This window comes from Phaseolus vulgaris, chromosome 9 (assembly GCF_051622355.1).
Source record: "Phaseolus vulgaris cultivar YP4 chromosome 9, ASM5162235v1, whole genome shotgun sequence".
NCBI lineage: Eukaryota > Viridiplantae > Streptophyta > Magnoliopsida > Fabales > Fabaceae > Phaseolus > Phaseolus vulgaris.
Window position 1 is genome coordinate 29,030,001 of NC_143506.1, and position 23,668 is coordinate 29,053,668.

Below are 23,668 nucleotides of genomic sequence, written 5' to 3' on the forward strand. Positions count from 1 at the left end.
CTTCATCAATGGATGCATATTTTGCACAAGGATTTTCTTCTTTCCTTTTCCCATATATATAATCTGTTGTCAATTTTGATTTAAACTGACGAAACTTGACACCCACATCTGAAAGAACCTTCGCTTTCAAGGTTTCCACATTCGGGATGTTGTAATGTGTCTACATTGTTTGAAAGAATTAGTTCATAAACAAAAACAAAGTATAAAAGAACTTTAGATTTAGCAAAGTAAAAACAGTTACATACCAGAATATCTTGCCAAATCATGTTTTTCTCGTGGTCAGTCACGTGATCCCAAGACTGAGTTAAGATAGAGATCCTTTCACGAGAAAGTACTCCGAGATAACTCCTATATTTCTTTGCATGTTGCCCAGTGGGCACACCAGTGTGGATATCAATAGACAAAGGTATTTTGTCATCTTTAGTTATCTTCTTAAACATATTCTTCAATCTTGTAGGTCCTCTACCAGTTTTTGAATGGGAAACTTTATCATCTGCCATGTTCCTGTTATCAAAAAAATATAATAAGCATCAAGAATATGAAATATAATAAAAATGAAATATATTGTAAAACTAAACATGAATCACATGTACATACAAATATATATTCCTTCATCATGATCATTTCGAGTTGCATGTACAACATCAGCAACATCCTCGTACTCTTTGTTGATGGTCGTTCTTGTAAGTGATTCAATCTCACAAATGTCATTGTTTGTATCTTCTGGGTCATTATGTTGTTTTTTTCCATGTAGCACAACAGACCAGTGGTCAGACGTAGGATCTTGGATATAGAAAACTTGGGAAGCTTGATGTGCCATTATAAATGGTTCGTCATGATAACCTATCTTTCGAAAGTCAACCAAAGTCATTCCTGATTCATCAACTTTGACACCAGTCTTATTGTCAACCTACTTGCATTTGAAAACAGGTACAGTAAACTTGGTATAATTAACTTCCCAAATCTCTACTATGACACCATAATAAGGCATTGATCCCACAACAGGATTTTGATCCTTTGCAGTTGAAAACTGCATAGACTCTGCCTCCAAGGTGACTCCGCTATTTTGCACTGTACTCCTATCATCTCGAGACTTTGTGTAAAACAAACAACCATTTACTTCATAGCCAGAACAACATAAAACATCAAATTTGAGACCGTTTGCAAGCCATGTTAATGTTTCAGATGCTGATGGATCATTCATTATTTGTTGCTTAAACCATGACATGAAAGTTTTGTTATGCTCAATTAACACCCATTTTTCTGATTGTCTTGGATTTTTATATTTGACAATGTCTTTGTGTGTATCCAAGTATGGTAACACCTCATCAGTGTTATTTAAGATATACAAGTGTGCTTGCAGAACCTCTTCTCTAGATTTGCTTATGACATGTACACCTCTTGAAGATTTACTTATGAATCTACGAGAGTGCCAACCTTTTTCAGGAACTCCTATACATTTGGCTTTTGACATGTACTCGGAACAAAACTCAATAGATTCTTCTGAAATGTATCTTTCAATAATGGAAGCTTCTGGACGACATTGATTCTTCACATATCCCTTCAAAATCTTCATGTATCGTTCAACTGGATACATCCATCGCATATAAACTGGCCCACACAATCTGATTTCTCTTACAAGATGAACAACCAAGTGTACCATAATATCAAAAAAAGATGGAGGAAAAAACATCTCGAGTTGACACAAGATAACAATTATTTCTTCTTCAAGTTCATCCAACTTCTGAGAGTCAATCTCTTTACTACATATGGAATTGAAAAATGAACATAGTCGAGTGATTGTATGCCTAACATTTTTGGGCAAGATTCCACGAATAGCCACCGGTAGTAATTGTTGCATTAGAACGTGACAATCATGTGACTTTAAGCCAATTAGTTTCAAATCATTCATAGATACAAGACTCTTCACATTTGAAGAGTAGCCTTGTGGTACCTTAACACCTTTAAGACATTCACAAAAACTTGTTTTCTCTTTCTTTGACAAAGTGTAACACGCTGCAGGCAAGTATATAAACATTTACCAACTTCTCTCGGTGCCAATTCCTCTCGTATATTCATCTCAAACAAATCCAGACGTGCATTCACACCATCCTTTGTTTTGCCTTTAATGTTCAGAAGTGTTCCTATTAGACTGTCACACACATTCTTCTCTACGTGCATTACATCTAGACAGTGTCTAACATCCAACTTACACCAATACGGAAGATCAAAAAAGATTGATCTCTTTTTCCATATTTCACTCACCGTTTGCTTCTTCATTTTTCCAAAAGTCACATTAACATTTTTGATTTTTTCATAAATTTCAACACCACTTAATGGAGTGGGACAAATGTCATGTTCTTGGTATCCGTTAAAAGCTTTTTTCAATCGACGATACGGATGATATTTCTTTAGAAATCTACGATGCCCAAGATACACGGTTTTTCTTCCATGTTTCAACTGCTCATAAGATGTCTTGTCTTGACATATTGGACATGCTCTATGGCCTTTCACACTATAACCTGACAAGTTCCCATATGCAGGGAAGTCATTGATAGTACAAAACAACATTGCATGCAATCGGAAAGATTCATTCTTAAACGCGTCAAACACATCAACCCCTTCATTCCACAATAATTTCAAATCTTCAATCAATGGATTAAGATAAACATCTATGTCATTTCCAGGTTGTTTTGGACCAGAGATCATCATAGATAACATCATGTATTTGCGCTTCATACACAAAGCAGGAGGTAAGTTGTAAATCACTAACAAAACGGGCCATGAACTATGATTACTACTTAAATTTCCAAAGGGATTCATTCCATCAGTTGCCAATCCAAGTCTTAAGTTTCTTGATTCTTTTCCAAATTCAGGAAATTCTTTATCAATATTCTTCCACTGCAAAGAATCAGCAGGATGACGAAGTAATCCATCACATTTTCTATTATCTGCATGCCACCTAAGGTTTTTAGCGTCATCTGCATTTGCAAACAAACGCTTAAGCCTTGGAATTATTGGAAGATACCAAACAACCTTAGCAGGAGGACCTTCCTTTGTGATTTCATCAATTTCATCATTCTGACCAACTTTAACCTTATAACGTGACAAACCACACCTGGGACATCTTCTTAAATCTTCATACTCATTTCTGTATAAAATACAATCGTTAGGACATGAATGTATTTTTCTATACTCCATACCCATTGGACAAAGTATTTTTTTTGCCTCATAATTTCGATTGGGCAAGGTATTTCCTTCTGGAAGCATGTCCTTAACCAATTGAAGCAATTCTGTAAAACTTTTGTCGGTCCATCCATTCATTGCCTTCAAATTCATCAACCTTAACACTGCAGATAATCGTGTGAAGTTAGTTGAACCAGGATACAAAGGAGTCTCTGCATCATTAGACATATTTTCGAAAACTGCATTAGCAAATGATTCTGCTCCCACATCACGAATCATGTCTTCTAATCTATCATCCATTGAGAAATGAACTTCCTCGGAACCTCCGTGCACACTTGGCAAGTCTAACAATTCACCATGCCACGTCCATGTTGTATAACTTTTCAAAAATCCATCACACAAAAGATGTTCTCTAATTTCGGAAACACTCAATATTCTTCCATTTAAACAATTGACACAAGGGCACCTTATCCTTACTTCATTCTTATAACTAACGGCATTATGTTCTGCGAATTGTATGAATTCTTCCACCCCTTTTTCGTAAGTATCACTTATCCGTGGTGTATTAATCCAACTCCGATCCATAGAACTGCCAAACTAACAACCAGTGTGGACTCACAACCAATGCGTTTAATATGTAATCATAAATAAATAAATCAAAATTGCCGAAGGTCGGACACCTTCGGACTCAGAACCAGTGCGTTCAATATGTCAAAACAATATATAACCATTAAAAAATAAATCAAATTGCCGAAGGTCGAATACCTCCGGACTCAGAACCAGTGCAGATTAAATATCTCAAAACAATATATAATAATTGAAAGTTAATCAAAAGCGCCGAAGGTCGGACACCTTCGGACTCAGAATCAGTTCGTTCAATATATAAAATCAATACTTAACTCAAGATAAACACTTTCAAACTATAGTTAATAATAGATAAAATATACTAACCTCAAAAGAGGCGGCGGTCGCGGTCGGAGGGCACGGTGGGAACAATGACGCCGCTCAAAGGAACGGAGACGCGGCAGAACAGCAGCAGCAACCGGCAGTCGGCAGCAGCAACCCTCGCGGTGGGGTCACGGTGGGTGCGGCGGGGTCGCGTTCGCGCGTTGGGCGTCGCTGTGGGGTTTCGCGCGGTCCGCCTTGGGCGTCGCGGTGGGGTCGCGGGTCGCGGTGGGCGCGGTCGCGCGTTGGGCGTCGCGGGTCGCGGTGGGCGCGGTCGACCTGTGAGGCGGGGAGACGGCGTCACGGTGGGTGTCGCGTACGGCCTTGGGCGTCGCGGAAGAGGCGCGGTGCGGTCGACCTGTGAGGCGGGGAGACGGCGCGGCGCGGTCGACCTTGCTGCTAGGTCGCGGAAGAGGGCGGTGGGCGGCTAGGTCAAGAGTGAAGAGGTCACGAGCGGTGGTCCGCGGCGAAGTCGCTTCGGTGGTCCGCGGCAACGGTTTGCAAGGCGTAGTGAAGAAGAAGGCAACGACAAGAGTGAAGATGAGAGTGTGAGAAAGAAGGAAATTAATTAGTTTAGAGCGGGAAGGGCTTTTAACGACGGTTCTCAATGAACCGTCTTCAAAGTGCTGCTTTTAACGACGGTTCTGGCGCGAACCGTCGTTGTATGTCTCAGGTCCAACTTTTAACGACGGTTGTGGGGCTAACCGTCGTTAAAAGTGCAAAAAAAAATTCAAAAATTTACGACATTGCCACCGCGTCGTTTTTAACGATGGTTGTTTTCAAACCGACTTTAAAGGGAGTCGTTATTGTAGAATTTTGTACTAGTGATAAAGAAAAGTTTGTTAAGGCTTGGACGGATAAGATCATGCACTTAGGCAACATGACAAGTAACAGGGTTGAGACTGCACATTGGAGTTTAAAGAGGATCCTTAAGACGCCAATGAGGGACTTTGTTTAAAGAGGATCCTTAAGACGCCAATGAGGGACTTTGTTTAAAGAGGATCCTTAAGACGCCAATGGGGGACTTACGCTTTTGTAGGGATTTCATGAATAAGATGACCATCTTGCAACATAATGCAATTAAATATTCATTTGAAAAGTGTTTGCATGTGATGAGTCATGTCTTTAATGTAACAAGATATAAGAAATTGGTTGACTTTGTATCGAAATATGCCTTGCAATATATTGCAGAAGAGAATGATCGAGTTGAATATGTTGGTTTAGATAAATCTCGTTATGGGTGCACCATTAGATCTACTCATGGCTTTCCTTGTGCTTGTGAGTTGGCTTCCTTTGGTGTGGGTAGCATGCCATTGCAGTCAGTGCATTTCATTTGGACACGATTAAGCTTTTTAGATATTTCAAGTGGTGATACTTCAGTAGAGTTGTCCATTAAACAAGAGAGGTTGTCATCATGAATCGGTTCAATGAGGTTGACATGGCTGGTAAGATTAATATCAAAGCCAAACTGCGTGAGATTGCCTATCCAGATAAGACATCTTTGTATCCACCAAAGGAGAAAGTCAAAACAAAAGGTGCACAAAAAGGGCGTCAGAGTAAATTTGGTAGATGAACGAAGCGAATTCCTTCTTACTTTAAACATGATAGCTCATCTACTTTGAAATGTATAAAGGGATTTATTTCAGAGACTCCTCCGACCAAATCAATACCAATGCTAGAACAATTTCCTGTGAGAATTCATCCTTACATTGTTGATGTTAAGGCTGCCGGTCATTGTGGCTATCGTGCGGTTGGTGCATTATTGGGTATGGGAGAGGAGTCTTGGGCTATTGTACACATGAACTTGCATAAAGAACTTTGTCAATGGTGTCAAAAATATATTGATTTGTTTGGCGGGGATGAACGATATGAATATTTGAAAAATTCACTTCTAGTTGACCACATGGTAATTCTATTCATTCTTAATGATGTCATTAATTGTAAAATGGTGTATGAGTTGGATTAACTCATTACATTTTCTTCTATTTGCAGATAAGTACAAATAAGTGGATGACAATTCCGAATATGGGATATGTTATTGCGAATCGATATAATGTGATTGTTGTTTGTTTATCTCTTAAATAATCATTGACTATTTTTCCATTAAGATCTCAACCTCCAAGAGATTTTAATCATCAATGCATCATCTGTATTGGACATGTTCATGTAAATCATTTTGTTTAGGTTTGTTGAACTTCATAACCTGTCAACAGTGTCCTATCCAGTGGACCTCCGGGATAACCTTCACCTTCTACTTCAGGTGCACCTTCATCGCCCACCTCCATTTGGGGTTCAGCTTCTTCAGGTTCAACATGTTCTGCATCTTCATGTTCAACATGTTTTTCATCTTCATTAACATGTCTTCTTCTTCTTCTTCTAACAGAGGTTGTGGGACGTAGACGATCACCTTGTGACCTCCTCTCCTAGTCTTCACCATTTTTGTTCAATTACACCATTCAAGTTAAACCAAATTACAAACTAATGAATGAGTGCATACTAACCCAACCCCACAACTCCTCTAGTTCGACCCAATACAATTCTGGTTTACTAATTTGAGCCAACACAAACACGAAACAACAAATTAGTATTATGGAAACATCAATCCAGAACAATCCTAGAACCAAAAATCCATAAACATTCCCGGAACCACAAATATGGGATTTTACCGGAAGCATAAATCTGGGATTTTGCTGAATTTCATAAGCCGAAATTCATCCGTATTCTATAATCCAAAATTCTACCGGATTCTATAATCTGGAATGTGAAAAGGCACTTACGAAAACAAAAATCCATAAAAAAAAACGGATGTACAGGTTCAAAAAAAAAAGAAAAATTACTTACCTTTATCAAGAACAATTACCAAGAGATGTGTGAGATTGAAAGAAGAATGCAGTTTTGCAATTTTGGAGGTGCTGCTGTTGTGCAAGAAGAAGACTAACACAACTGCGCAAGAAAAAAACTGGTATGCGTTTTCTAGAGTTTTGTTTAGGTTAGGGTATTTTTGAAATTTTAAACATTAATAAGAACAATTTAGTCTTTGCATAAGAGTTTTGGGTAGAAATAAAACGTGAGAGTGCAGGAAGAACTGCCCCATATGTTTTGTAAAAGTAATTTGGATTTTTAATCCAAATTCATATTTTATAAATCTACATTATGTTAAAAGAATATTAGTATAATGTAATTTAGAATTTCTTTTTATTGTTTTATGTGTTAAAGGTTAATTATTTTTGTTAATGCTAAGTTTATGTTTTTAATTATACATTAATTTTAATATTTTATTATACATTAACATTTTTATGTTTATGCATTTATTATTTATTTGATATATATATTTAAATAAGTAAGTTTGATTTTAGGAGAGATTTTTTATCCTAATTTCACTTTCTATTATATCTATTCAGATAAAATATAAATTAAATAATTTTAGTACGTTTAATTTTAAAAAAAAATTGTATGACGCACATCTTAATTTTGATAAAAAAATATGCTCAATAAAAATTACTCCACTTTTTTTATTAAGATAAATCATTCTCTTTTTTTTATAAAAATAATTTAATTTTAAATTTTTAAAATAAATTGTATTAAAGGGATTTTTTTTCACTTATTTGATGCCAATTCGGTAGGAAAATTTCATTCTTTAGAATTCTAAAATGAATATTTTCCATTTTCCCTATATTATAAGAAACTAAAATTTAATATTTTTATTTCATGTACTTCTTTTCTTCTTAAATTCAATTTTAATCTCATCATTTTGCTTTACACGTCCTCGACAAATTAAACTAAAATAATCTAACTAATAATCATCAATGGGTGTGTTACAAGATATCTTTTAACAATTTCTTAGGAAAACTAAAATCTAAAATCACAGTCAAGAATAGCGATATTTGTCCAATGAACAAATATAAAAAGTTAGGGAGCGTTTAAACAAAAGTTATTTAAGGTTATTGAACTGAATTCTACCTTTCTCTCTATATTTTTTAATGTTTGATCAAGTTATCTGCAAAATGCTTCCTTGATCAGTCTGTTGTTTCCAGGCTTTACATTGATTTTTTGGCTAGGAAGTTCCTAATTGGAACCCGGGGGGCAACAAGAAAATGGAGAACTCGCAAGAATGGTTCACAGAAAAAGCACGACTACCCAACCCCGAAATGAAAATAAGAACGAATAATTCAAGGTTGTAAGTCAACTTTTAAAGCCATACACCAACTAATAATGCAGAATTTGATTAATGTACAAGCACTCAATAACTTCTAAGCAGATATTCAGGAAAGAATAGAAAATTATGTCCATATATTCTTACATTTCCTTCCTAACAAAGCACAGTTTTCATCTCCTTTCAAGAGCTCAAGTACCAAAGTCTCGGTGCTTTAATTCTTATCAGTGTTGTTCTCCAACTCCCTTCTTAACTGAAGAGAAAAATCATCACTAACATCATCGTCATCCCAATCATCCTCCCACTGTTGAGTCACATCTTTACCTTCCTCCTTGTCATCCCACTCTGGAAGTAGTAAAACAATAAAGTGCAATGCAAAGAAGAAACATTAGAATGACACCAAAATCCCAAACAAATGTTGAATTAGCATTCTCTATACCCAAATAACTTCCAAATACCATCGATAGAAACAATAAGAAAAATGTTTATTACAAATGAGAAAGGGATCAAACACATGATAAGCTAACTAATGACAGAATAATGCCTCGTTGGGATGGACTAAAGTAATGTTTGGAAGGTATACTCTAATACCATGGGTTATAATTCAGTACATTTTATATATAAAACAGAACATAAAATGGGTGGCTTCTAGGATACAGCCCCTGAAACTTTCAGTAAACATAAAGTCCTTTCATCTAGTCCATCTTTCTCATCCATTGCTTATGTTAATACAAATCTGAGCAATATAACTTCCAACATGGAAAGGAATTTTTAGTCCAAAGGTTTAATAGCCAGCCCAAGTGATCAGTCTACAAAATTTAAGTAAACTTCCGCTCAGAAACACACATCATGCTATCTATACATCTATAGATAAGAAAATGAGCATCAACCAATCTTAAGTGTATTTTGTGTGAAGTCTTACAGATGAATATTTAAATGATAGAAAGATTCAGCCCAGTGGCTACTTGAATAAACCCATATTTGCTATACACGAGGAAAACTACCTGAATAGCAAGGAAAGTAAATGAAATACTACTATCAGAGAATGGGAAAAGACAAAGGGAGCTTTGTTCTCTTAAGGTAAGGCATGCAGTTTCGAGATGTGGTTTGTAGGTGGTGTAGCTTTGCGGCAGAAATGAAACAGCTTTGTGACACGGTGTGAGGATGGTGACTCTAATTGCTGGTAAGATGAAATGTGGTTTGTTGGGTGAGGACATTCTGATGGGTTTGAATGGACAAAAGAAAATTGAAGCGGGGGAAAACTAACAGATTTCATAAGAGTTTTGGTTGAGGTTTCCTACATGGACTCTTAATAAGCTCCAACTACTTTAGAGGTATCTTATAATTTAGACTACCTTGGACTTGGAATACTTATAGTTCTGCTAGGCTTAAAGAAATCAAAATGGTCATTAATTCAGGCTTGTAATTGACGTGCATCATGATCCTTCAATTAGTTATTCCACTGAGCTCCACCCAATAAAGATGGGTTAATCCTACCTCATGTGAATTTCTAGGTTTAGACACTTAAATAAGGGTATTCTCTTTGAATCTGTCTGTGGATATGTCCAGATAGACTTGCTTTGAGTAAAGCAAGTTTAGGTAGGTGAAGGATCATTGGGTCTACTTTGTGAATCGGTATATACCATTGGATTCAAAGAAATGTGCCAGAATCGCGTGGAATACCAAGGACATGGCAACGCACAAGCTTCACTAGCAAATTTCTTTTTCTTCGATTAATGGAACAATGCAATTTACAATAAGGAAGGATTATTCCCAACAGCAAAACAGTAAACAATAAATACAGAGCGACATACTATTAACTATTAGGAACTACATAAAAATGTATTAGGTCCACTACGTTTATTATCTCAACTCAAATGTCTAAGGATCAGAAAAAAATAACCAATAAATTAAATTTCTATAAAAAGAATCAGCTAGATGTGGTTTTTGATAATTCGGTATTTATTAAACATATACTTTGTGTTATTCCGTTGACTGTTTCCAATCTTACACAAAAACATGTAGTTTGAGTTCATTTTAACAGTAAAAAGAACATACGTAGCAGATAAACACAGAAGAAAAAGGACACGGCAATTAAAGTGATAATCGGACTATAACAAGCTTTCCAATAAAAAATTTGGTTTGCAAGAGGCCAAGGAACTAGAAAAATAAGTTGAGATCGATTTGAAAGATGAAAACATGCTAAAAACATTGGGGCGAATAAACAAAAAATTGAAATTGAAACAGAGGCAAAGAGAACTGCGTTGGGAATCGACAGAAAGGACGAGATTACTATGATTTACCTTCATCGATTTCAAACTCTTCAAATTCATCATCGTCTTCGAAGAGATCGATCTTGACGTCGTCGGTGGCAGCTTTTGGTTCGGTCGCCATGGATAAACCTGAATCCGCAGTTATTTCGAAACCCTAAGTGCGTATATTTGATCAAGGAAGAGCGCTCGCTAATAACAAGAGCTCTGAAATAAAAATAAAAAATTTAAATAAATATATATAAATAAAATATCAAATATTTAACTTAAAAATTTAAGTTATATTATTTAAATTATAGATATAAAATCATGATTTACATATAAACCAATACAAATATTCCTATATTTATTTATAAAAAAATATAATTATTATTTCATAAAATGGAATTTTTTTAATTAGAAAAAATATTCAATTAAATTTAAATCATAATTTTTTACTTAGTGTAACCTATATTTTATGAATTTTTCAATATGGATGAGTATAGTCTAGTAAAGTTTTCTTTAGATTTTTAATATGGTACCCATTTTATTGTTTAAAAGTTATTAAAATCTGAAAAATGCAAAAAATTATAAAAAGTATTATTTAGAGTTTTATTGAAAATAATATGACTAGTTTGGATTCGTAGGTATTTCTGATTAATTCACTAGTTACACTGTTTCAATCTCCAACGACTTTTAATTGACTTTGTTCAATGATTTAATCATGTACTTTTTTCACAAATTATTTTTGACTCAATTAAGAATTATTTCACAAGTTATCCCTACCTTAAAATGACATTCAATCTATTTAACCCATCTTCTTCTAGCATGTGGAGTTGGACCTTGAGATAGATATTTAAGATCATTTGACAATGTCCTTGAAATGTACTTGAAATGTCAGGGTTATTAATTAAAAAAAAATAAGGATTGAATCTGTGAACATTTGTTACAAAATTTAATCAAACAATTATAAAAAATATTCTACTTATTCATGAAATCTTTATTAAAACTCCTTTTTATCTTTGTATTTGAAATTCTTCTCCCTCTAGACCTCCTTCACAAATGACCTTTAAATTCCCTAAGAAAATAATCATAACCAACATGTTACTGATGATTCCATTAAGGACACATTTTGAATATAATTAAATTTATAGTTGTGTTAAGACTCACTCAATGAAAGGGGTAACTTTAGGGCAATTCAATAACACATATCGATGTGCTTGAGTTCTTTGCATGGTTGACATCTCAAAAGTTGAAGAGACACTTACTACACTACCAATTGGTTGGAAAATGGTACTCAATTGTGGCATATCTGTATTACATGAATCATCCACACGTGAAGGTCTATTACTTATTGTCTCGACCTCCATATATTCAAAGCTAAATGTCAGAACCTCTTCAGCTAGGTATCCTTCAACAATGGAACCTTCATGTTGTGCCTTATTTTGAACATATGATTATAAATGTCCCAAATACCTAAAATAATTTTGCAATTAGGATAATCAAACATGAAGCTTAATAAACTTCAAAATCTATGTGCGTCAGAAATATTTACCTTTCTATGGAATACATCCAACTATAATGAACTGGGCCTCCAAGTTTGGCCTTACCAACTAAGTGACAAGTTAAGTGCACCATAATTGTAGGTAGGAGGGGACAACATTTCCATGTGGCAAAGAGTTTCAATGATGCGGGACTGAAGTTTATCAAGATCGGTTTGACTTAAACTTTTGCCATATAATTGTTGAAAAATGAACATAGTTCTACTACCATTGTCGTGACATTGTTTGGTAAAACATTACGCATGGTAATGGGTAGTAAATGTTCTATAAGAATATGACAATCATGACTTTTGAGGCCAAAATTTTTTCCATCTTTCAAATCAATACACCTTGAAATATTACTTGAGTATCCATATGACATTTTGACATCTTTCACTGTTTGTAAAAACATTTTTTTCTTTGGTTTTGACAATGAAAACAAACTTGGCCAAAATTTTCCTCTTTCATCTGGCCAAAGTTCCTTCCTTATACCAATTTCTCTAAGAACCTTTCGAACTTTTAAATTATTTTTTAATTTCTTAGGGTCATTAAGTAACATATACAAAATATTGTCACAAACATTTTTCTCAATATGCATGACATCTAGACAATGGCGTAACAAGTTCGTCTCCCAATAAGGAATGTCAAAAAATATACTTCTCTTTTTCCATTGTTCTGCTCCAACAACTTCAACAACATTCTTTCCCTGAGCCCTTTTATTGTATCCATAGGTTCTAATTGTTTTCCAAATGCAACATTGACACCCTCAACTTGTATAAATATGTTTGACCCTAACAAATGTTTTGGTGCTTCCCTTAGTTCAATTATTCCGTAAAAAAGAGAACCACTTAGTTTGAATCTATGTTCTTTATGTAAAATTTGACGGTATTCCATAAAGATGTATTTGCCCATGTACAACAAAGAAGACTTGGTATTAAAGTTAGAAGTTGGGAAAGCAAGACCAGTGTGCATGTTCCATCTAGATAAATTGCCTAGGCTAGGGAAGTTACTAATTATTCACAACAAAGTCGCTCTCAATGTAAACATTTCTTTTTTCGAATAATCAAATGTTTGCACTCCATCAAACCAGAGCTCCTTTAATTCTTTTATGAGTGGTTGTAAGTATACATCAATGTCGTTTCCTGTCATTTGTTTTCCAGGAATTATCATGGATAGGATGAAAGAGGTTTGCTTCATACACTCCCAAGGAGGACGATTGTATGAGATAATGACTGTTGGTCATATACTATAACTTGTACTCATTGTTCCAAAAGGGTTGAAGCCATCACTAGCTAAGCCCAGTCGTACATTTCGAGGATCATTTGCAAATTGTGGATGTAATAGATCAAATGCTTTACAAGCCTCAGAATCCCTAGGATGCCTCATCAACCCATCCTGGTTATCCTCTGATGCATGTCATGTCATAGATTCAGTTGTCTTAGAACTCGTAAACAATTGTTACAATCTTGACTTTAATGGAAAGTAACGCAATATTTTTGCATATCGTTTCTTATCTTTATCTTTCCACTTAAAGGTTTTGCACTGTTTACATTCTTCTAATCTTTCATTCTCTTCACCCCAATATAACATGCAATCTTTTGGACAAGTTGGTATTTTGACATAATTAAGACCAAGTTTGTTCACTACAAGAAAAACGCGAATTATATACGGAATATTACATACGGATCAAAATCCATATGTAAAATCAACATTACATACGAATTATATCCGTATGTAACTTTTGGAACCAAAATATAAAAAATTGCAATGGGACTCGAAGCTAAGTTCCTTCAAATAATTCAAAGAAAATTTAACCACTACACCAAGCAAATGCTTTAGTATTATTATGATTTTTATTATACTTATTATTATTAACAATAATAATATTAATAATATGAATATAATACTAATAATATGAATATAATATTAATAATAGTATTAATAATAATATTTATAATAATATTTATAATAATATTAATAAGAATATTTATAATAATATTAATAAGAATATTTATAATAATATTAATAATAATATTTATAATAATAATATTTATAATAATATTAATAATAATATTAATAATAATAATAATAATAATTTTAATAATAATAATACTATTAATAATAATAATAATGTTAATAATAATATTAATAATAATAATATTATTATTATTATTATTAATATTAGTAATAATATGAATAATATTAATAAATATTAATAATATGACCAAAGAACTTGTTTGGTCTAGTGGTTAACTCTTCCTTAGGCATTGGAAGGACTTGGGTTCTATTGAAACCACACTTTGAACACGGACACTTTATGACAACACCATTAGCATGTCCAAATGCAAATTCCAAAAATTCATTCAAACCATTTGCATATTCAATAGTGTTTCGTGGTTTAGAAATCTAACTTTTATCAATTGGCATGACTACAAAACAAAACACCGTAACAAAAAATTCTTTACATAAGTTAACTACATAAAATAGTCAATCGGAACCTACATTTACCAAACTAGCTTTTGGTAAATTTTATGGATCATACAAACAAAAATTTAATTTTTTAAGTACTTGTAGCACACAAGCACATCATACAAGCAATTAATACCCTTGAAAACATATATGGATGCTTGAATATAAAATTAGATCCAAACCAATTTGCATGTTGGTTTGGATCAATTGTTGTCTCTATAAATTTCTTAACCATTCTATAAATAACCATTATCAAATAGAGAACATGTTGATCATGCAAACAGTTTTTCAAGATTTTATCAACACTAACCACTATAGCAATAACTGGACAGAAAAGCAAATAAAAAAAAATTCAAGACAAAATTACAGGGTAGTCAGGAGCTATACAACTTGGTTAAACAAAGAGCAAACAATTCATCATAACTCCAATATTTGTTTATGCTTACATAGCAAAATCAAGCAACCTTCAACTTATTTGGGATTTCAAATGAAGCATAATTTTGCGTTCAACATTACAAGTAAATTTTCAAACAGATGTGAAATAACCATTATATAAATAACCACATAGAGAACATGTTGATCATGCAAACAATTTTTCAAGATTTCAGCAACACTAACCACTGTAACAATAGCTGACAAAAAAGCAAGTGATGAACTGTAAGGTCCTATCTAAATTCTAAGTGATGAAAGTTTTAATTTTGTATGTTTGTTGTTGTCTTTTTTGTAGAAGTGCGACTGTATTTAGTAATTTAACTGGCCTCTCTATATAATTTATTATGGTTTGATGATTTACAAATTATAATTTATTTGACTTACTTTTCAAGTTTGTAGTTTATTTGATTTTTATTTTGCTTATATAGCTTCTGGTATTGCAGAGAACCATTATTGCAGAGGTTCTTCATATTTCTGACCGGTTGAACAACATGATCCACTTAACTCTTTGTTTTGATGAAGGGACTGGTAACCAGGTGATGGTTGGAGGATTCTTGACAGATAAGCAGGCTTCTTATGGGTAAATTTAGGCATTAATGAGACCCCAGTTTTGTTGACTATGGCTATATATTTATGATTTGTATCACATGACAATAAAAAAAATCACTTTTTTCTTCTTCTGTTTATATAGGTGGTTATTCAAACTGAGCGAATGGGCCCATTTCTCGTCCTATGATGTTGGAATTCAATCTGGATCAAGTGCATCCCATATCCTGGTATATGATATTTTCCACCAGCTTCCTTTTTCTTTTTTTTTTAACAATTGAAGTACATTTATATGATATATTAGACATGAGTTTATGTTTCAAGTCATATCAGGATGTACAAACCTCTTTGAAATTTCTTCTTTTGCATTGCTAATGACCGTATTTGCCCAATCACCTCAACCAGAATTAGAAGAAAAGCTTCCATGCTTACTTACTAACATATATCAACCTAGTACCCTTTTCAGGTATTACCAAATATCATCCCTTTGGTTTAGTTTCAGTGAGGAGTCAAAATAATTATTCTATAAACAGATTAGGGTGCCTTTCTTTTTTCTGTTTTGTACTTTAGTTCTTCATATGCTACACTGGTGTTTCTATAGTAACTCCCCCTTATAATAAATGTAACTATTGTGTTTCTGTAGGATCAAATTAATTTGGCTGAAGTCAAATATTCACTAGAACACTTTAAGGTGGGTGAAACTTTGTAATTAGTTTTAGTTGATGTTATTGATGCATAATTCCTTCTGAAAACACTTTTTGACTCTGTTCGTTGTTTACTACGCTTTGCTATTCAGTTCAATTATGCTAAAACTAACGTTGTTTCATTATATACATACAATCTTATATCTTAATTTTATGAAGTTAAACATTATATGCTGCTAATTTTTTCAACAAACATTAAGCTTGTCCCGTGTTTCCTTAAAGCTATTGCCATGCTTTGCAGCATCATTCTCGTGTCTATTTTTAGAAATAATCTCAATGAAGGAGTAGGCTATATAAGCCTTTGAGTTTAAAAGAAAAAAGAAAAGATGGACCAAAGTTAAAGACTAAATTTATCAAGCACTTGGAAACGTAAAAAAAAAACCTGTAGAAATGAAAGAGAATCACAATCACAATTTTCAATCAAATAGATGAACTTTTATATTTTCTTTTCCAAAATCTTGGATTAACTTGACACTTTTTGCAAATGCCATACCATGATCTAAATGTTTTCTTGTATAGAACATAGTGGATAATTTCAGCTTCTATAATTTAAACATACTTATATTTAAAAGGCATCTTATATCATCAACTCTGTTATATTTAAAAGGCTTATTCCATTCATACATTTCAACTTCCATTGTCAAGAATATAAGAGTCTTAGAAACAATCTAAAATTAAAGATTAAAATATTCATACACAAATAACACAGATGGATTATAGAGTTAAATTTTAATAGTTTTAAGCTTGTCACTCAAGCATCACCCATAATATATTATAGGCAGACAACCAAGGTCATTTAAGTAGCAGTTTAATAACAAGATAGATAATAGCTTAAGCAATACATATAATAACTACATACCTAAATGTTCTTAAGAGTAGCAGTGACGTCTTTGCCTTCACTATGATCAACTACAACCCTACAATTCATTTTACAGAAAAATAAATGCATAAGGATATTTACACGAAGCTTTACCAATATATCAAAACCCTAAACCCTAAACATATTTCATCCAATTTCAAAATCTTATTCAGCAAAAATGTGTACACACAAACATATTGCTGATGACGTACCTCTTGCGACAAGCAGTGGTAATGACGACTAGAAATTGCACTGACAAGAGTGAGAGAGGTGAGATGGTTTGCGATGAGGGTGAGAACAGGGGTTTTCGGTGCGACTTAAAAGAGGAGTTTGTGGTGAGACTATGAAGGGATTCCGATGAGAGTGACAAGATAATGGTTATGGTGACAGTGAGAAGATAAGGGTTACGAGAACAATTTTCCGATGAGAACCAATATGGGGAGAACGAATGCGATTGAAAACCCTAAACCGAGAGAGAAGGGAACAATTGCGGTGAGAGAAGGGGAATATGAAATGGGGCGGTGAGTGAGGGTTTACGAAATGGGACTGAGAAGGGAACAATGAGGGTTTACAAAAGGGGCTGAGAACGGAACGATTGCAGTGAGAGTGAGGGTTTACAAAATGGGGTTGAGAAGGGAAGGATTACAGTGAGGGTTTAGAGGTTCAGTGAATGAGGAACGTAAAGACTGAAAGAGGATGAGAGTGAGAGTGAGGGTTTTGGGTTGAGTGAATGAGGAATGTGAAGACTAAAAGAGGTACATTTCTAAGAGTCAAAGAGGTATATTTTCGAAGACTGAAAGAAAGGAAAACGAAAAAAAAACTTTGGGAAAGATGAAGATTGTGGCGATTCTACATGCCACATTTCAAATGAACATTATGACGCCTACGAAGTTGTCGTATTATACAACGAATTGTGACGATTTTGAATAACCGTCATATTATAACCACCACTATACATACACGCTTTTTTGTAGTGTGTATTAAAACAAACAACCCATTAAAAAACACAATTCATTTAAAAAAAACACAAAAAAGTGAAATTAACGGAAGTTTGGAATATCCTGAAACTAATAAGTTTGAAAAACCCCTAGAAGTAACGAGGGTTTGTAAACCCCCTTGAAGTAACGACAATTTAGAAACACCTAAAAGTAATAAGAGGGTTTACAGAACTGTCGAAAAATAATTAATCTTTTAGGGATTACTCAAAATCGCTAGTAATCGGACATTGAATACTCTAAGAGAAAAATCATCTGCGTGTAAGTTAAAACCGCTAAAATCGTCAAATATAACCTGTAAAAATGAATTTAAACCGCTAAAATCGTCAAATATAACCTGTAAAAATGAATTTTTTTATAATGACGAAACTGTTTTAATCAACATTCAATTATACTTAGAGTTTACTTTAGAAATTTAATTTTATAGTTTAAGAATCTTTTGTACAAGGTTAATTCAACCGTGTTGATTAATTGATCAACTTTTAATTATTAATATTCGCCTAAATTTCTATTTTTAAATAACTTCATACTAAAGCAAACTATCGTGACCTTCAAATTCCTTGAATAACATGTGATTTCATAGAAAGTTCAAGCCCAATTAATCAGGCAAGACATTAAAATAATCATTCTAACGTTATAAATAGGGAAAAGATGCGCACAAAATTCAAGTGACCATGGCTCAAAAAGATCCCTTAAAATCTTTTAATAGAACATGTATCAATGTACTAAATAATTACAAAGGCGAGCAATTAGTGAGAGAAAATTGTTTGTTTGTGTTGTACTAGATATATACAAAAAAAAGGAATCAATCTTTGAGTGATGTATGCATATACTCTGAGTTAATCGTGGAAAGTGGAGAAATCGGGTTCAGTAGGCTTGAACATCTTGGGCATCTTCAAACTATCAGAATCGGGAAGATTAATTTTGACCTTCTTAATCTTTCCTTTTCTGGTGTTGGCGGCGAACTTAGAAGCCAAAACGGTAGCCCCAAGATTCTGAAAAGCCCCCACACTATGCGCAATCGAACTCTCACTCGCACCACCTCCATCACCAACATCAACCTCATCATCATCTTCTTCTATCTCCAATACATTGCTATAGAACAGGCTCTCCTTCCCCAGCAGCTCCAAGGCCAGCTTCCTCTTGCGGTGACGGCGCCACGCCGCCTGGATGAAGTGGGCACCCCAGGCCCGCCACTGGTGGGAATAGTAGCGGAAGGCGTGCTGCAGCTTCTTGCTGTGGAGGCGCTTGAACTGGCTGGCCACGAACTTGAGGTCCTCAGCTCGGAGCGCGAAGGCCTCGACTTCGGTGATGGTCTTGACGGTGCGAGTGGAGGAGGGGAGGTTGAGGCTGGAGGAGGACATGAGGGCCCACGTGAGCAACTCCTCGCCGCAGAAGTCGCCCGGGCGGAGGGTGATGGAATTGTAGAACCCTGTTCTGCCACCGTCTGTGGTGGAGCTCTCCACCTGCCCTCTTATGATGAATAGCATCTCCCTCACCGGATCGCCTTCGCGCACGATGTACGTGTTCTTCGTGTTCAGAGACGACACCAGCCTCTCGCATATTGCGTCCAGAAGCTGGTTATCCATTTGACCGAAAAATGGAACCTGAATCAATCAACACCACCACAATTAGGGCTCCATCTCCATTTTATTCTATTTTCTCAATGATTAAACTTCATCAAAATATTTACTGATCATGGAATACGTTTAAGATAGTGTCTTAAAAAACGGGTTTCAGATATTTTTCACAAAAAAATCCATTTGAAGGGAAATCAGCAATGTTTTATTTACATGCATAGATGTTATTTTGTAGTGATGTAAGAAGATACTTACCCGACGAACAATGTCAAGACAGAGATGCCTCTGAATCTGGCGGCGAAGGTCCAAAGGTAAAGCACGCAAAATGGCTTCTTCGTCTACTCCTCTGGTAGTCAGCCATTTATATTGAACAAACCTTCGAACACGTTGTTGCAGTTCTTCTGGAAGCTGCCGGTGATTCATCCACTCTTCTGTATCCTTTTGTTTAAGTCTCCACTCTTCAACTCTTGCAGTTGAAGATTGCAGATAATTCTTTTTTCAATAAAACGAAAAATCAACCCAGTTTCAAACATGTTTTTCATTTTTATAGTTATTGAGGAGTTTTAATTTTAATGAACAAAAAAATTGTGTTAAAAGCGAATGCATTAAAAAGTGTTAGGGTTTGCAATTATTTTACCTGCATGTTACCAATGAGATGCGCGAACAGGATTAGACCTGCTATGCATATGAAACTCGAAAACAACGTTTCACCACTGTAAGTGCTAGTCTGAAGATTTTGTCCGTATGAACTGCACATATGAAAACGGATTCAAAACGAACTAGAGAACCGTAACGATGTCTTCAATTTCAAATAAAAATTATATTTAACATCAAATACGGAAAAAGTGAACTAGATGGAAGGTGAATGTACCTTAGATTCTTCAAACCCCACCAGAGGCAGTAAAAGTATTTCTGGACGAATCTTGATGAGGAAACGTGGTCAGTAAAAGCATCAGCGAAGAGTCCAAACTGAAACTCGTTTTTGTTGTTGAGGGCGTCGCAATCACTTAGAACTCTGCTGTGTTTGAACCAAGCTTGCCTTTCGCGGTATTCCAGGCTAGTACAGTCCAGAAACGATGGATTACAGGATGGTGAGTGCGTCTTGTTCATCTCCGTTTTGCAGGTTATTATCCAACAGTCGTACTGCCTCTGAATTGATGCCACGTACCACGAAGCTCCTAAAACCTGCACTGACAACAATATTTCAAAATATAAAAAAAAACATATCTTTTTATTTAAGTATTATAAATTTTATAAATTTCATCTTATAATAAATCAATTTTATAAAGTTAAAATATATTTAAAGTTCACCTCTTGATAATTTATTTATTACACTGGCAATTTTCTTTTCTTTTGCATTTCTCCTAATGAAATTTGATAATGTATTATTAATTTCTTTGGAAAATGGAATTAGTATGTATGAATAGTTACATGGCTGGCGAGCATGTAGGAGCCAAGATTGTATACGGCTCCTGCCAAGGCAGTTTTGGCAATAAGTCCACTAGTCTTCAAGATTCTCCGTTGCAGAGGGAAAATCTGAAACAACCTAGGAATAAACTGAATCAGAACAATCAAGGACAGGGTGTGGTTTACATGAGCCATCGTAGAATCTTTAGAATCTTTCACCGCCGGAATCACGAACCAGACCACTATCTGCAACACAAGAAAATAAATTATATCTGAAAATTCAAAAATGATCAAATCACCTATATAAGTTTTTCGATTTCTTCGCTTCAACTAAAACTAGGTCATTATCTTGTTTCTATCCAATTCTCGTTCATCTTCTCTTTATTCCCTCTCTATTTCTCTATTCTTTTCACCTTTATGCAATCTAAAAAATAGCAAATTTTTCCTTTTATAATGCACGTTGTTTGATGTTGGTTTTAACGATTTCAAGTACGAGAAATACAAAATTTTAATCCACACGAGCTTTTAAACCATACTTTTAAACTAAGATCTACAGTTGAAACTGTGACTATAATATGGTTGTTATGGAAAATTCTACAAAGGCAACAACAATCCATGATTATTATGACATGAATTCTCATAACATAAAATATCACTTTACTTTCGTAATTCAGCTGCAATGGAACTAGAGTAGAAATCCAATATCAAAATCACTTTATTTCCTAATTTAAAAGATTCAAATTGTATTATTTTATTCTAATTTTTAAATGCAAATGGTTGAATAAGTGTAATTGTGTGAAATGTTTGTGGAGTGTGGAAAACACTGAATGGCGATATATACAAGAGGTTTCATGATATACCAACGAATAATTATAAAAGATATTTCGATGGATAAAATTATTGTAATTTTTTTTTAAAATATGTACAATCATAAAGTAATTTACTAAGAAAAGTTACATACATAACAGAGCTGAATAGTTGAAGGAATATGAGAAGGGAAAAGAAAATAATGACCTGAGGAAGAGGAAGGGTTGCAAGGAGATCGATAATGAAATCAGATTTGAGGTAGCGTGAGGCAATATCACGAGGGTCTGTGACGAGTTCTTTGCGGCCATAAACGCGAGAGGTGGGAGCAATGTAGGCGGTGCGGAACTTGAGCACCATGTGAAAGAGGAAGAAGAGGTCGGCGACGGTACGCGACAAGGTGACGAAGACTCCGAGGAGGAGATCGGTCTGCATGCAGGCCTTGTCTCCGGTGATGGGGAAATAGAAGTAGAGAGGGTCCAGGAAGAGCGCTGCAATGCAGACGTAGAGGAAGGTGCGGTTCCATTTGGCAACGAACTTTGATCGAGGGTTTAGGATTTGGTACCACCATGGCACTTTCTTTCGCAGAGAGAAGGATTTGGGGAAACTGCTGAAGTGCGATGAAACTGCGAGTCGATAGAAATCGCTGCTCATCGTGGCTCTTTCTTTTCTTCTTTCGTTACCATGCGACCACCAACCAACCCCAGATATTCCAGATCATGATGTCACCATAAAAACCAAACTTTCTCGGGAAATCACCAAGGAAGAGACATAAAAGGATTCCGAAAAAGTAGCGGAGGGTTACTGGGTCGTTAAATGAGGAAAAAACCACGATAAATATAGCAACATACGTTCATCTTATGTGCATGTTTTGCCTTATGTTTTTTTTAATTACGTCATAATAAAATATTAAAATATTTCATTTCTTTGTTGTAGAGAAATATTAAGGTTGGTGAGATGTTGAAACAGAACCCCAAGTTCACTGTATGGAATGGTAATTATGCAGAGAGATATTTATAAATTAGGTTGAATATATGTCCTCCATTGTTAAATGTAAGAATTTAATTAGACTTAACTGTATGTGATTTTATTTTATTTTTATGTTTGATTTATTTTCTACTTTGACATGTAACTATTTTTTTATTCATCTAAATGTGTAAATAGTATTCCAACAATTAGGCAGTCTAGTAATAGTGCGGGTAGTAATATTTTAACACCACAGTAACAATCATATACTTCACCAATCAATAAAATAATATTTTAATTACAATTAATTTATTTTCTAATTTAATTATTATTATACTACCTCTATACCTCTGCACCTATGCCCAGCACACTCCCAGCAAAATTCTAGCAAAAAGAGAGTTGAGCCCTGCCTACATGAACAGAGTAAAAACAGGACATCAGCTTATCCTTAACACAGCCCATCAACTAGGTAACAAGGTTTGGATAAACACTTCAATTAATTGGCTCTTCAAACGTCTCTTCATATGCTTCCTTCCATACTCCTCAACAAAACGGGCCTGCTGCTAAGATAAAATTCTACACAGCTACAACTATGAACATATTTCCTCTTATTTTAACTTCCATTTTCCAATGTATTTTGATTAATCGTTGGTAGCTATTCCAAAATAATTCTACAGCTCCTTAAACTTTTCCTCTAGCTGCTCCGGCCTAATTACAGCCTCTAAGCAAGATAGTTGCTTGATTTCCTCCACCTCAAACTCCAGCTGGAACAAACCATCCTTCCTGAAGTTGTCCTAATACTAGGTACATCTAGACCCTTATAGACAACTCC

At 34.6% G+C, this 23,668-nt stretch overlaps 4 protein-coding genes across 4 annotated transcripts in view; 1 reads left to right on the forward strand and 3 right to left on the reverse strand.

The window, feature by feature from the left end:
• Positions 1 to 3,771, reverse strand: part of LOC150025248 (uncharacterized) — a 5,279-nt gene extending 1,508 nt beyond the window's left edge. The window contains exon 1 of the mRNA XM_090295526.1: positions 2,262 to 3,771. Coding sequence (XP_090151652.1) covers positions 2,262 to 3,771 — 1,510 coding nt within the window. The remainder of the gene's footprint in view (positions 1 to 2,261) is intronic.
• Positions 3,772 to 5,545: 1,774 nt separating this feature from the next.
• Positions 5,546 to 6,216, forward strand: LOC137822351 (uncharacterized). Its single transcript, XM_068627235.2, has 3 exons — positions 5,546 to 5,666; positions 5,778 to 6,037; positions 6,124 to 6,216. Exons 1-3 carry the CDS (start codon positions 5,546 to 5,548, stop codon positions 6,214 to 6,216), a joined length of 474 nt encoding a protein of 157 aa, XP_068483336.2.
• Positions 6,217 to 8,280: 2,064 nt separating this feature from the next.
• Positions 8,281 to 17,717, reverse strand: LOC137820807 (protein DELETION OF SUV3 SUPPRESSOR 1(I)). The gene is made up of 4 exons (XM_068625063.2): positions 17,297 to 17,717; positions 17,085 to 17,142; positions 10,588 to 10,761; positions 8,281 to 8,629 (listed from the first exon to the last, which is right to left on the reverse strand). Exons 3-4 carry the CDS (start codon positions 10,676 to 10,678, stop codon positions 8,499 to 8,501), a joined length of 222 nt encoding a protein of 73 aa, XP_068481164.1. The 5' UTR covers positions 10,679 to 10,761; positions 17,085 to 17,142; positions 17,297 to 17,717; the 3' UTR covers positions 8,281 to 8,498.
• Positions 17,718 to 18,861: 1,144 nt separating this feature from the next.
• LOC137821152 (putative cyclic nucleotide-gated ion channel 16) lies at positions 18,862 to 22,582 on the reverse strand. Its single transcript, XM_068625614.2, has 6 exons — positions 22,081 to 22,582; positions 21,091 to 21,312; positions 20,531 to 20,844; positions 20,297 to 20,408; positions 19,915 to 20,151; positions 18,862 to 19,686 (listed from the first exon to the last, which is right to left on the reverse strand). The coding sequence occupies exons 1-6, from the start codon at positions 22,522 to 22,524 to the stop codon at positions 18,919 to 18,921; spliced, it is 2,097 nt and encodes a 698-aa protein (XP_068481715.1). The 5' UTR covers positions 22,525 to 22,582; the 3' UTR covers positions 18,862 to 18,918.
• Between the last annotated feature and the right edge of the window lie 1,086 nt (positions 22,583 to 23,668).